Source organism: Antedon bifida, chromosome 3 (genome assembly GCF_963402885.1).
Source record: "Antedon bifida chromosome 3, ecAntBifi1.1, whole genome shotgun sequence".
NCBI lineage: Eukaryota > Metazoa > Echinodermata > Crinoidea > Comatulida > Antedonidae > Antedon > Antedon bifida.
In genome coordinates this window covers 15,079,026-15,092,722 of record NC_136228.1, presented here as the reverse complement: position 1 = coordinate 15,092,722, position 13,697 = coordinate 15,079,026, and the positions used below count along the sequence as shown (strand labels likewise).

Genomic DNA, 13,697 nt, shown 5'->3' with positions numbered 1-13,697 from the left:
TTGTCTGTACATGTTTGGGAAAACAAAAATATTAGCTGTGAGATCAAAGTGTATATGGCATGTTAATTAGTGTCCTCTTGTATGGAGCTGAATCGTGGACAATCTATGCTAGACAAGAAAAGAAACTAAATGTATTTCACCTCCGCTGTCTACGGACTATCTTAAATATCAGATGGCAGGACAGGGTAACAAACAACAGTATCCTTGATAGATGTGGCATTCCTTCCATGTTTACATTAATTCGACAGCGAAGACTACGATGGCTTGGTCATGTCAGAAGAATGGATGATACAAGAATGCCAAAGGTTATGTTGTACGGTGAGCTAGCGAATTGTAAAAGATCCAAAGGACGTCCACTTTTGCGTTTCAAAGATGCATGTAAAAGAGACTTGAAGGCAATGGACATCAATGTTAACACCTGGGAAAAAAAGGCTGATGACCGAAAAGCATGGAAAGACTGTATTAAGGCAGGACTTGTACACAGCAAAGAAGGATATCGTATGGAAAATGAAGAGAGGTATCTGAAAAGAAAATCTAGATCAGCTACTGGAACTCACACAGACTCACTGGATTACTGATGAAATTCTCTCCAATGTTGTGTCCATAGTCAATTTTGACTGAAGGATGCCTGATTGATTGATAGCCATTTTTACATTTCTCATTGGAAGAAAAACATGAATGAAAGCATTACCAGTATACAAAAAAATTAAATAATTGTATAATATTTAATCATCACAGCAATCAATTTTACTACAGTGCCTTAGAGCTGTAACTTTTTATCTGAGTATGTCTTCATTGTTTTCCTAGACTATCAAGGCTAAAGACATATGGCGTACAGAACCATGCAAGAAATTTCTTTTAAAAAGACGTAATTCATCAGTAAAAATCTTAAAGGCAACAGTATCACTGTCACGATTAGAGTCAAATGATATTGAATCAGTGGAAGTGAATTGTAAGTTTTTAAAATGCAAATACAAGTCTAAATTTAGAATGATGATTGTAATAAATAAATTTAGTATTAAAAAAATGGTAATCAGACATTAACCATCCATGACAATAACTAGCCATTATTGACTGTACCATTGTTAGAGTATGGGGTGGAAACAATGTACTGTAGGTGTTGGCTTGTTTGTTTTATCTAGCACTACAATACACTTTAGTTACATTGCTAGTTACTAAAACACTTTAATTCTTCCCATATCAAGCGAAACATTCTTATTTTGAATATCAGTTGGGTGGGGTTTTTTTTTTTCATTCTCACAGATTTTCTCATTTAAATTTTTTTTGTATTACTTAATTTCCAGGATAATATCACTGGTTGAGTTTTTCTATACATATATATATATATATAGATCTGGTTTCTTTTTTTATTGAAATAATGATTATATTTTTCAGTTGTTATAGACGATGTTGAGACATCAAGACCAAATCTAGGTATGTTATATTAATGATGGTAGATTAACTCCGTTTTCACCTTGACCAGAGGAAAGACATGAGCCAATACATCTGAGGCAGATACTAGATGCAGCGGCTGCCATAAGGGTCAGCCCCTGTGTTGATTTCAATGCCTGATGGAACCCCAGCTTCATATATACAGAACTGATATTGCTAAATGGTCTCCTATTCAAGCTCCAACCAGGTCCAACATTGCTTAACTTTGGTGATCAGACAAGAAAACCAGTGTTTCAACGTGACAAGGCCATATTATATGTAGTGAACAAACATAAACAGACTACAATATTTAGAATTTAATTAATAAAGGTTATATTCTGGCCAATGTGAAAAGTTTTATAATAAGTTCCGGCAAAGTTGCAGGCATTTATAACTACACTTTGCCAGCACGCCAATGAGAAAAGGACTTTTAAATCATGATACTTGATAGCAAATATATTTACTGTACTTTATAGCTAATTTGTTTCATCCCATGCTGGTACAGGTGTGTCTTCCAGTACAGGTGTGTCTTCTGGTGCAGGTGTGTCTTCTGGTGCAGGTGTGTCTTCTGGTACAGGTGCATGGAACAGAGGTATTAGGCAAGGTAATAATACTAGTACTACTTACATTTAGAAAATATATATAATAAATTTATGCTTTTTTAATACAGATACAATGCATCATTTTCACCGGAAATGTCTTGAATATGTGACCTACTATTCCCTACTATTCTACTCATAGACTGGAATCGTCATGGTCAATAAAAACAATAACATCGTTATATTGTCACGATATTATTGCTCTTACTGACCATGATGTCATTTGATTGCATGTGTGAAAATTTTATTTTCATCAAAGGCAGCATATATGGTTATCCTATAGTTCTAGTATTAAAACTTTTTAGATTTTCTTTGTTTTATGTATAAAAAATGTACATTTACCTAATTATCGTCGATTGTTTATCGTCTTAGTGTAAATGGGCCTTTATTTCGAGTTTTAGTTGATAGAAGATTTTTTTTTATCATTGTCAGTGCTGTCATAGTTTTGCACAATATATATTTTAAATCAAACTCATTTTGATTGGAAACAGTGAAAATAATAATCATTGTCAAAATAATGGCCAGTAATTTTATTTGCAGTTTCTAAAACTTACAACAATTTCCGAATTCTAAAAGCTAATCTTGGTAAATGCTTTGTCGGTGAAAGATACCGTTGGCTAAGGTTCCTACTATTTGATGAGTTGGATGCCAGTGAAATTACAAATATAAATTTCAATGGACATGACTTACTCAATCACCTTGAAGACAAAGGTTTAATCTCACCAACTAATGTTAACTTGCTGTTAGAGATTACAAAAACATCTGAAATCCAACAGGCCAAAAATCTTGTATCAAAGTATATGACAAACAACAAGGTTGAGAATAAACATACTGGTAACAAATTCAAGTTGTCGCCTTACAGAAAGGAACTGTTTAAGACCTTGAATCAACTTGACTCAGATGCATTACATAATGTTACTGCTTACTATGATTTGACAAAATATAGCTTCTCCAATGTTTGGGATGCAGTTCTCCATCTGGAGAAAGAGGAAGAATTAGCAGATGATCCAGGCAAAATACAAATATTTGCAGATCGTCTTGGAGGAAAAGCAAGAAAAATACTGTTGGAGTATAATGTTGTTACAGAATTCGAAGGTAATTGTAATGTAACTATTCACATCTTTCATTTGTTTTAAAATTTTACATGATGTTAATTTAGTTTTTTAAAAAAAACATAAAAAATATTCCAATTGAACAGTCAAATGAGTTTGAATACTAAATACTAAATTGAATTAAAATATTATCTAATGTGCGAAAACCTGATTGTTCTTGATAAATAATGTTATTGTTTTCAGTATGGTTAGTTATTCTAGTGTTAAGGATGTTTAAAAATATTTTGCCAAGAATTGGAATTAGAGAAATGCCCCTATATTAAATACTAGGCTAGGCCATGGAGGAACCCTCCATGGCTAGGCTTACCAAATATTTATTTTGTTTTCAAATTTAGCACCAGCTGAACCACTGTTTCAATAGAAAAAAAAAATAGTCCTTGGCTGTACTGCTTATAACTAATTGTACTGTATATTCAGTACATTGGGTGGGGTTCTAAACACCAAGCCCTTCCAAGTCCCACAAAGTATAACTAAGCTCTACCAATGTATAAAGTGTATATTTTACAAAATATTTATATTATACAAGCATGCAGAGTGTTAATTGCATTTTAATCAATAAATACATTTAGAGCAATTATGACACATTGTACATTCTAGGCTGATGGGTTATTTAAATTTTTTTATTATTATTATTTTACAAAAGTGATTAGATTTCACATCTGCAGTTTCTGCCCTGTGTTGATGCGTTTAGCATACACACATAATGGGGAACTAACTAATTAGCATGTTTTAGTAGGATCAGAAAAGTGCCCTTATTGTAAGCCTTTAAAGGTGCAATTCCAGGTCTATATTGGCAAAATTGTTGTACATCAGCCTAAACCATGGTGGGGCTCAAGTTAAAGTTATCTTTACTGTGTTTTGACAAACAGGTAAAAAAAAAAAAATTGGTTACTGGTCATAAAACAGAATATAAACAAAAACATTTAAAAAGTTCAAAGCATATTGAAAACTTATGATAGATGTTTTTAATCGCATTTCCTACTGCCAAATTCTGAATCATACCAGTTAATCACTTCAGGATTACTTTATTATTACTTTATTTTCACTTTACCCTGTGAAACCATCCTAATCAACCATGTTGCTAGAATTTCAACGATTTAGATTCAGGGTCACTGTCAAAAAACGTTGCATAACGTCTATATGTTTGGATGAGTTTTAGTTCCACAATTTTTTTTACAAAATATACATTATTATTATTATAGTATATCCAGACTGAATGAGGTTTACCATTTTTATAATGTACAGCCAATTGCTTGTACACAGTCACCCACAAGCGTTTGTAAAGCTTTGTATCACACAGAGCCTTTATATAACCTTATACCATTGAACATTTATGAAAATATATAATATGTAATATTTTTGTTTTGGGTATTTTTTTAGATTTACCAAGTACTGTTGATGAGCAATTTCAAACACAATTTCAGAAACAGACAAGTGAGGAACATATAATTTAACATAATTGTGATTAAAATGGGATTTCAGTAAAGAGAGAATTAGACGCTAATGTTATTTAAAAAAAAAATATGAGCGGTATAGGCTAGTCAATCTAGCAAAAAAAACAGCTCAAAGTGAAACAAATTGCAAACAGAGATTTTTTTTTTTTAAATGGTCATATATGATGAGGAGATGAAAATTTGAGCATCACACCTCTGTCACTCATCCCGAAGGTATGCAAATTAGCTTAAATATGCAAATTAGGGTGAAATTACAGGGTAACCATATCTCAAAAACTACTAGTCCGAGAGAGTTGATTTTTTCACTGATTTATTCAAAATGTATATATTTATATTTACTCTAATGCAACATTTTACGATAAAATGACCGGAAGTACAACATTTGACCTTCGACCCCATTTCTCAATGTTTGCATATACAATGTGACTAAAATGTCTGTAGAGACTTTATTTTGCCCTCAAATGACCCAGACATAGGTTCCTAATAGCCAGCATAGGACCACATTGTAATTCCCAAAATTACACCTTTGTCACACACCTCAAAAGTATGCAAATTAGTAGTACAATTTAAATAAAATATGCAAATAAGGGAAAAAAATTACAGTTGTCCTATATCTCGAAAACCACTAATGCTAAAGAGTTGATTTTTTCACAGCCGTATTCAGAATGTACATATTTCTATTTGCTCCAATGAAACATTTTACAAAAAATTGACCGGAAGTATGACATTTGACCCTCGACCCCATTTCTCAATATTGCATATATAATGAAACTAAAATGTCTGTAGAGACTTTGTTTTGCCCTCAAATGACTCAGATACAGGTTTATAATAGCCAACATAGAACTGTTTAGTAAATCTCAAAATCACACCTGTATCACTCACCTCCAAAGTATGCAAATTATTAGTACAAGTTACATAAAATATGCAAATTAGGGGGTGAAATTACAGGTTCCTATATATCGAAAACTACTAAGGCTAGAGAGTTGATTTTTTCAATAACTTGTTCAAAATGTACATATTTATATTCGCTCTAATAAAACATTTTACGAAAAAATGACCGGAAATACAACAATTGACCCTCGACCCCATTTATCAATGTTTGCATACATAATGCGACTAAAATGTCTGTAGAGACTTTGTTTTGGACTCAAATAACTCTGATACATGTTTCCTATAGTCAGCATAGGACCGCTTTGTAATTCCCAAAATCACGCCTTCGTCATGCACCTCAAAATTATGCTAATTAGTAGTACAAATTACATGAAATATGCAAATAAGGGGGTGAATAAATAAATAAATAAATTACAGTCTTCCCATATCTCAGCGACAAAGGCGTATCTCTATACTTCGGTTTGGGTTTTTTTTGGCATGGTTGGAATTCCCTTTTTTCGTATTAGTTTATGTACAGCGCTTAGAGGTTTCACAACATTAGGCGCTATATAAATCCAGGACGTATCCGGATATTCACCCCCTGGACATTTACCCCCCGGAAAACTACCCCCCGGACAACCACCACCTAGACAACTACCCCCTTAGGACAACTACCCCTTTAGGACAAATACCCCCCGGACAAATACCCCCGGACAACAACCCCCTTAGGACAACTACCCCCTGGACAACTACCCCCTGGACAACTACCCCCCGGACAATTACCCCCTAAGGGGGTAGTTGTCCTAAGGGGGGAATTGTCCGGGGGTAGTTGTCTGCGGGGTTGTTATCCTAAGGGGGTAGTTGTCCTAAGGGGGTAGTTGTCCGGGGAGTAGTTGTCCGGGGGGTAGTTGTCCTAAGGGGGTAGTTGTCCGGGTGGTAAACATCCGGGGGGTAACTGTCTAGGGGGTAGGTGTCCTAGAACCATCCATGATATTAATATTATAATTATTATTATTATTTCTCAATATTTGCATATAATGCAACTAAAATGTATGTACAGACTTTGTTTTGGCCTTAAATGACTCGGATACAGGTTTTATATAGCCAGTATAAGTCAAGCACCCCGAAAGTATGCAAATTAGTAGTACAAGCTATATGAAATACGCAAATTACAGTGAATTGCCTTATGTATGTCGAAAACGCTAATGACCGATAGAGATATGGCAACTCTCTTGTACTATTAATTTGCATACTTTCAAGCGAAGTAACAGAGGTGTGATTTTGAGAATTACTAAACAGTTCTATGCTGGCTATAGAAAACCTGTATCTGCGTCATTTGAGGCCAAAACAAAGTCTGTACAGACATTTTAGTTGCATTATATGAAAATATTGAGAAATAGATTTGAGGGTCAAATGTCATAATTCCGACAATTTTTGCGTAAAATGTTTCATTAGAGCGAATATAAATATGTACATTCTGAATCAACTACTCTGAATTCAAATCAACTCTCTAGCATTAATGGTTTTCGAGATATGGGAAGACTGTAATTTCACCCCTAATTTGCATATTTCATGTAACTTGTACTAATAATTTGCATACTTTCAAGGTGTGTGACAAAATTGTGATTTTGGGAATTACAAAGCGATCCTATGCTGACGATAGGAAAACTGTATCCGAGTCATTTGAGTCAAAAAAAATTATCTACAGACATTTTAGTCGCATTATGTATACAAACATTGATAAATAGGGTCAAGGGTCAATTGTTGTATTTCCGGTCATTTTTTCGTAAAATGTTTTATTAGAGCGAATATAAATATGTACATTTTGAACAAGTTATTGAAAATATCAACTCTCTAGCCTTAGTAGTTTTCGATATATAGGAACCTGTAATTTCACCCCCTAATTTGCATATTTTATGTAACTTGTACTAATAATTTGCATACTTTGGAGGTGAGTGATACAGGTGTGATTTTGAGATTTACTAAACAGTTCTATGTTGGCTATTATAAACCTATATCTGAGTCATTTGAGGGCAAAACAAAGTCTCTACAGACATTTTAGTTTCATTATATATGCAATATTGAGAAATGGGGTCGAGGGTCAAATGTCATACTTCCGGTCAATTTTTTGTAAAATGTTTCATTGGAGTAAATATAAATATACATATTTTAAATATTTTAGTGAAAAAATCAACACTCTAGCATTAGCGGTTTTCGAGATATGGCAACGCTGTAATTTCACTCCCTAATTTGCATATTTAATATTACTTGTACTACTAATTTGCATACTTTCGAGGTGCGTGACAAAGGTGTGATTTTGGGAATTATAATACAGTTCTATGGTGGGTATTGAAAAACAATATCCAAGTCATTGAGTCCAAAAAAAAGTCTCTACAGACATTTTAATCACATATTTATGTAAATATTGAGAAATGGGGTCAAGGGTCAAAATCTGGTACTTCCGGTCATTTTTTTGTAAAATGTCTCATTAGAGCAAATATAAATATATATATTCTGAACCAGACTGTGCAAAAACGAACTCTCTAGGATTAGTAGTTTTGAAGATATGGTAACCCTGTAATTTCACCCTAATTTGCATATTTAAGCTAATTTGCATACCTTCGGGATGAGTGTCAGAGGTGTGATGCTCAAAAAATAATCACCTTATCATATGTAACCATTTAAAAAAAAAAAATCTCTGTTTGCAATTTGTTTCACTCAAAATGCTAGATTGACTAGCCTAGTACTGTAAAAAGGCCAAAAGTGTGCAACTGATAACAAATGGAGAGATTTTATTTATCATAAATAAAACAAACAGTTGATTGTTTCCATCCAAATTACTATAATAATGGAATGGAGCTAGTTTGCAGATTTATGTGGCATGCTTGCTTGATTGTTGATTTTTTTTTTTTTACTTTATTTACTCCAGATGTTGTAAAAATCTATTAAAATCTTGATTCAATTTTCAGATATTCCATCTGATATTACTGCACGTGAAATAGATTTTCAGAAATCATACAATGAAGCCTTGAAAGATGGATCCGTTCTAGTCAATCTTGGAATGCTTAAGGTGATTGGACAGGAAGGAGTGGGTAAAACATGCCTCATTAATGCCTTACTTGGAAAAGAGTAAGTAGTAGTAGTAGGACAGTGAAATGAACATTACAAAATATTTGTGAGTCAACTAAGAATTACAAACCAGCCAACTTTTATTGATTTATTTTTGATAAACTATTACTTTCTAAGGGCCTGTTTCTGCTGCAACTGCTCAAAATACGATATAAAAATACCTCACTTTCAACAGCCTAGCCCTAGTGATAGAGATGTTGTGAGAGCACAGAAAACATCGTAATGGGGACAAGTAATTCATTCCCTCCCCGAGTTATTGTCTTTTGCAATGTTGTACTGCTTTCGCAGGCTCTTCAGCTTTGAGTCTACTTGCTTTGGAGACAAGTCTATTCCGTACTCCTACTTTATTTTTTTAGAAATGTCTTTTATAAATGTGGTTGTCCCTTTATTACCTTTTAGTTGGCCGGACATTTTAGCTTCCTTCCCCACACAGATTTATATAGTAAATACTGTGACGTCTTCGCTCCACATTTTCGCCGAATATATACACGTGTGTAAAACAGCTGACAGCGACAGAAAATAAAAACACGATGTTGACCTCATGTCACAGGTCAAAAAAAATACAGTATTTTTTATTGGCAGCAGAAAAGGGTACAAAAAATACGCTATAAATTTGTAAATACCGTATTTTATCCACAAATTTTGTGGGGAAAATACGGTATACAAAATATGGTATTTTTTTATGAGCGCAGTTTCTGCTGCCAAAAAAATACGGTATAAATACGGTATTCAAAAAATACCGTATAAAATATGGTATTTTCTTGGCAGCAGAAACAGGGCCTATAACAATAGTTGAATAAAACGTTTATAAATATATAAATCAGTTAATACAATAATCATAACACCATCAAATCGTTTATAGATTGTAGAATTTAATTTTAACTTTGTAATTTTAATAACAATCCTCAGAATTGTTGCATTATTATTATACTTATTTCAGATTTGAGGTAGCCCATAACATTACAGATGGGATAGCAGTGATAAGGACAGCAAGCACAACATGGCAAGAGGCTAAAGCTGATAGTGGTAAACTGAATACATTTTGTTCCTCCTCCCATTATCATGTAACCTTATTATCATTAAAGTTTAAAAATGTTAAATATATACGATATAAGTAAAATACAAATTGCATGCTTTATGTTCAAATATCATCTCCAGGAACTTCCCATCCCTATAAACAACTTGATTGATTTAAACCCTAAAACTGATCGCTTAAAGACATTAAGAAACGCAAATAAGATATATATTCCACACAGTAGACTAGAAATTAATAAAAGATCAATTTTTATTGAAGGACCAACATACTGGAATAAACTCCAGTCTACCCTAGAACAAAATCACATGACCTCACTCCCTATGCTAAAGTACAATATTAAAAAGATGATATTTGAAACATATTGCTAGCTACTATTGCTACGGCAAAATTGGGGTTGTAAACATTTAGCTTAATATCACTTTGTTGTGTTTGTGTTTTTTGTTTTTTTTTTCTTTTTCTGTCTCAAACTGTCATTTTTTGTTAATGTAATGCGTCCGTATAATATATTTTATGTTTATGCTTAGGACTACAAAGACAAGCCACTTTGGCTTCTGTGTATCTTAACCCATAAACTTTGTAAAATATTGAATATTGAATAAATGTTGTTGTATCAATAATCTCATCACCATAGACACAAACAGTCTCACAATGAAATGGAATTACAGGTAGAGACGTGGAATGGAATTCAATAAATGCAACAGTCTATTTTCACATAGATTACGATATACAATTTTTACTCTATAATCTCTTAACACGCAAACTACAGTATATTACAGTATTTGATGATGTACTGTAATTTTAATTATATTAATTAACTAGAATAGCACTCCAAGAGTGCATACCTCCGCCTACTGTAAAATTCTCCTACATAAGATTTCAATGGAAAAAAATATACATTTTTTATTTTTGTGTCTTAATAATGCTGTGTGTGATTAGGCCAATTTCACTACAACCATGTGTATGCGAATTTGGTGTAATGATTATGTAACCAGCCTTTAAACTAGTTTCACTTAACTAACAATAGAACAGCTTTGCCAAAAACAAGCGGGTGAATTTGAAAAGAATTAGCTTTTTTAAAACTACTCATATAAAAAAACCTATACATTAAATCCAATTATGTGTTAACAAATTTCAAAGGAAAAATTATAACTTTTGCCTCTTATATAAAAAAAAAGTTTTTTGGACAAGTAGTTCTCGAGAAAATACAATTTCAGTTTACTTGTTAATTTAAAACTGCTAGCTTGTTTTGAAAATTGTCTCCTTTAACACCAGGTCTAAAAATAATACTAAAAAGTTGTCCAGAATTGGGACCCTGGTCCGGGTTGCCTCCAAAATTTAATGGAGTGGTCCTTAACCACATATCTATCTGTATATTCATTTTGGTAAAGATCTTGTAATTACTTTTTGAGTAATCCTGCTAGCTAACAAACAAACACACGCAATCAACTACATATACCTCCTTGGCGGAGGTAAATCAATAAGTTTGACAATTGTAAAATGTCCCAAGTATAGTCACATATCAATATATGTACTGAAATAATATGTACACACTGTCTTTTTTTTTCTACAGGTAATCCTTCAAAACAGTATACAAAAATAATCACTGACAAATTAAGAGAAAAGAAAACTATAAACGTATGTCAATAATAGTGTAATAACAACATAAAATGAATAAAGTAATTATGGCAAGCCTCAGCTGTCTGAAGTATTCGAAATATTATATTATTATATCATTTGTTATTATATTATATATTGTATTGTAATGAATTATAAGTTTTGCATTATATTACTTGGTTTTAGCATTATATTATACAAATGAATGTATCAAAATACATTATATTATATCTATTTGTAATATATTATGTGAAAAATGTAACAAATTATAGACGTTTTGTATTATATTACTTGGTTTTAGCATTATATTATGAACATTTACTATTATATTATTAATAAAATTCATTATATTATAATATAATTGTATTATATAACGCATTTACCTTACTTTACAGCATACAACATTATTATATTATACGTATTCGTTAGTTATATTATTATTTTGTATGATGTTATTATTATTCCTGTTCGAAAGGATACTTATACATCACGGCTTATTTCACTTCTTCTAACTCTTTCTCTCCCTCCCCCTGTTCACTAGCAAGCAGCGGCAGAATCTGAATTGTGTGGCTATTGAAGAATAACTAATTATATTTACTATGTACTACTAGGCTAGGTAACTAATTAGACAATGGTGACCAAGGACCACCGGACAGGCCGCAATAACTTCTACTAATACTACAATGCAATAATACTACGACAATAACTACTACTGCTACTACAACTAGGCCTAGTAGAGTACTAGGCCTAGCTAGGCTCTAGGGCGTATGTATATATCCCTCGATTTTAAAATCTAGTTAGCTAAGTTAGCAGGGGGAGGGAGAAAAATTTGTTACATTTTTTACACAATATATTAGAAATAGATATAATTTAATGTATTTTGACAATTTAATGGTTATGATTATATTTTTTACATAATATATTAGAAATAGATATAATATAATTAATTTGTATAATATAATACTAAAACCAAGTAGTATAGTGCAAAACGTATAATTCATTACAATACAATATATAATATAATAAAAAATGATATAATAATATAATATTTCGAATACTTCAGACAACTGAGGCTTGCCATAAGTAGTACCTACAGGACCTTTATATTATTGCAAACCAGTCACTTACAGGATGCTTCTTTTCTATAAATCGATGAGGCATGAGCGGCTATTTTATTTAGTTCTAATATGTATCTTTTTCTTTTTAAATCCTTTTATAATAAAAATTATTCTAAAAAAAATAATGTCAGTATTTGATTTTTGATAAACCACATTTATTTCTTTTATATCCATTTTCTGTTTTTTTCAGGTTGACATGGAACCAGATGATGATGATAATGATGTTGACAGCAATGATGATGACAACAATGATGATGACAAAAATGATGGTATCATCATTGCCCTTAATTTATAATCTATTTTATTTAATAATAAGTCTTACATTTATCAGTTAGTTAAAATATTGAAATTATGTAATCAGAGTCAGAGAGAATTTTGAGGCAACCAATTATGGTGTCAGTCATACTTTTCTACCTCTTAATATGACAATGACAATTAAAACTATAATGATGACACCAAAAATGATACAACTAATAAAGGATGAAAATTACAACAATGATGATAATGACTGATGATTAACTGTGATAATTAAACTACTAAATTAATGATGCTTGTTATTCTGTTTGTGAAGTCACTAAAAAGCTTGTTTCCACTACAGGTACTGATACAGCTACTCAAGCTATAATTCCAATTGATACAGAACAGCAGTTTGATAAAGATGTAATCAAGAAAGTTGTGGAAAATAAAGAGGAGAATTTAGAAGAAACATTCAACATCTATGATCATGGGGGACAATTAATATACCATGGTATTCATCGGGTAAGTTACAAAAGATGTATTTGCCTTATAAGTTGATACTTTATTGACATTGTTTAAATACTTTCTACAAGAGTTTTATTACAATATATTTAAAGTAGGGTTCCAGGTTTAAAATTACTATTAAAAATTATAAAATATAATTGTTTGTCTCTCGGACGGTAAAAGTCTCACTTATTATAAGAGACCGGTGAAGCAGAACGGAGTATGTGAATGCAGCTATGCTAATATGTTACAGAGTATGAAAATACTAAAATGGTCAATCTTTCGATGATTCGTACTCACTAAATATATAAATTACTTGTATTTTTAGTAATTCTTTCCATTTATCTTTAAAAATCTAAAAAATTTATGAAAATACATAAACAATGTGTAAAATGAGATACGTTTGCACTTTCCCTTTGACAATTCTCGCACTTGCTTAGGGTAGACTTCAAAATCAATAAAGCGTAACGTATACAGACCTGCTGGGCGAGACTAACATGTGCTCTGCAAGCAATGAGCAGATACAACATACCAAACTGGTCTAGGCAAGCACAATGTCTTTGATTTGAAGGTGTTTCCACCTACTGGAATGG

The 13,697-nt window shown here is 32.1% G+C and overlaps 1 protein-coding gene across 1 annotated transcript in view; it reads left to right on the top strand.

Moving 5' to 3' along the window:
• LOC144838167 (uncharacterized) overlaps positions 1 to 13,697 on the top strand; it is a 114,458-nt gene that overhangs the window by 93,103 nt on the left and 7,658 nt on the right. The window contains exons 5-7 of the mRNA XM_078693527.1: positions 11,202 to 11,266; positions 12,554 to 12,632; positions 12,962 to 13,122. Of these exons, the coding sequence (XP_078549653.1) occupies positions 11,202 to 11,266; positions 12,554 to 12,632; positions 12,962 to 13,122 (305 nt within the window). The remainder of the gene's footprint in view (positions 1 to 11,201; positions 11,267 to 12,553; positions 12,633 to 12,961; positions 13,123 to 13,697) is intronic.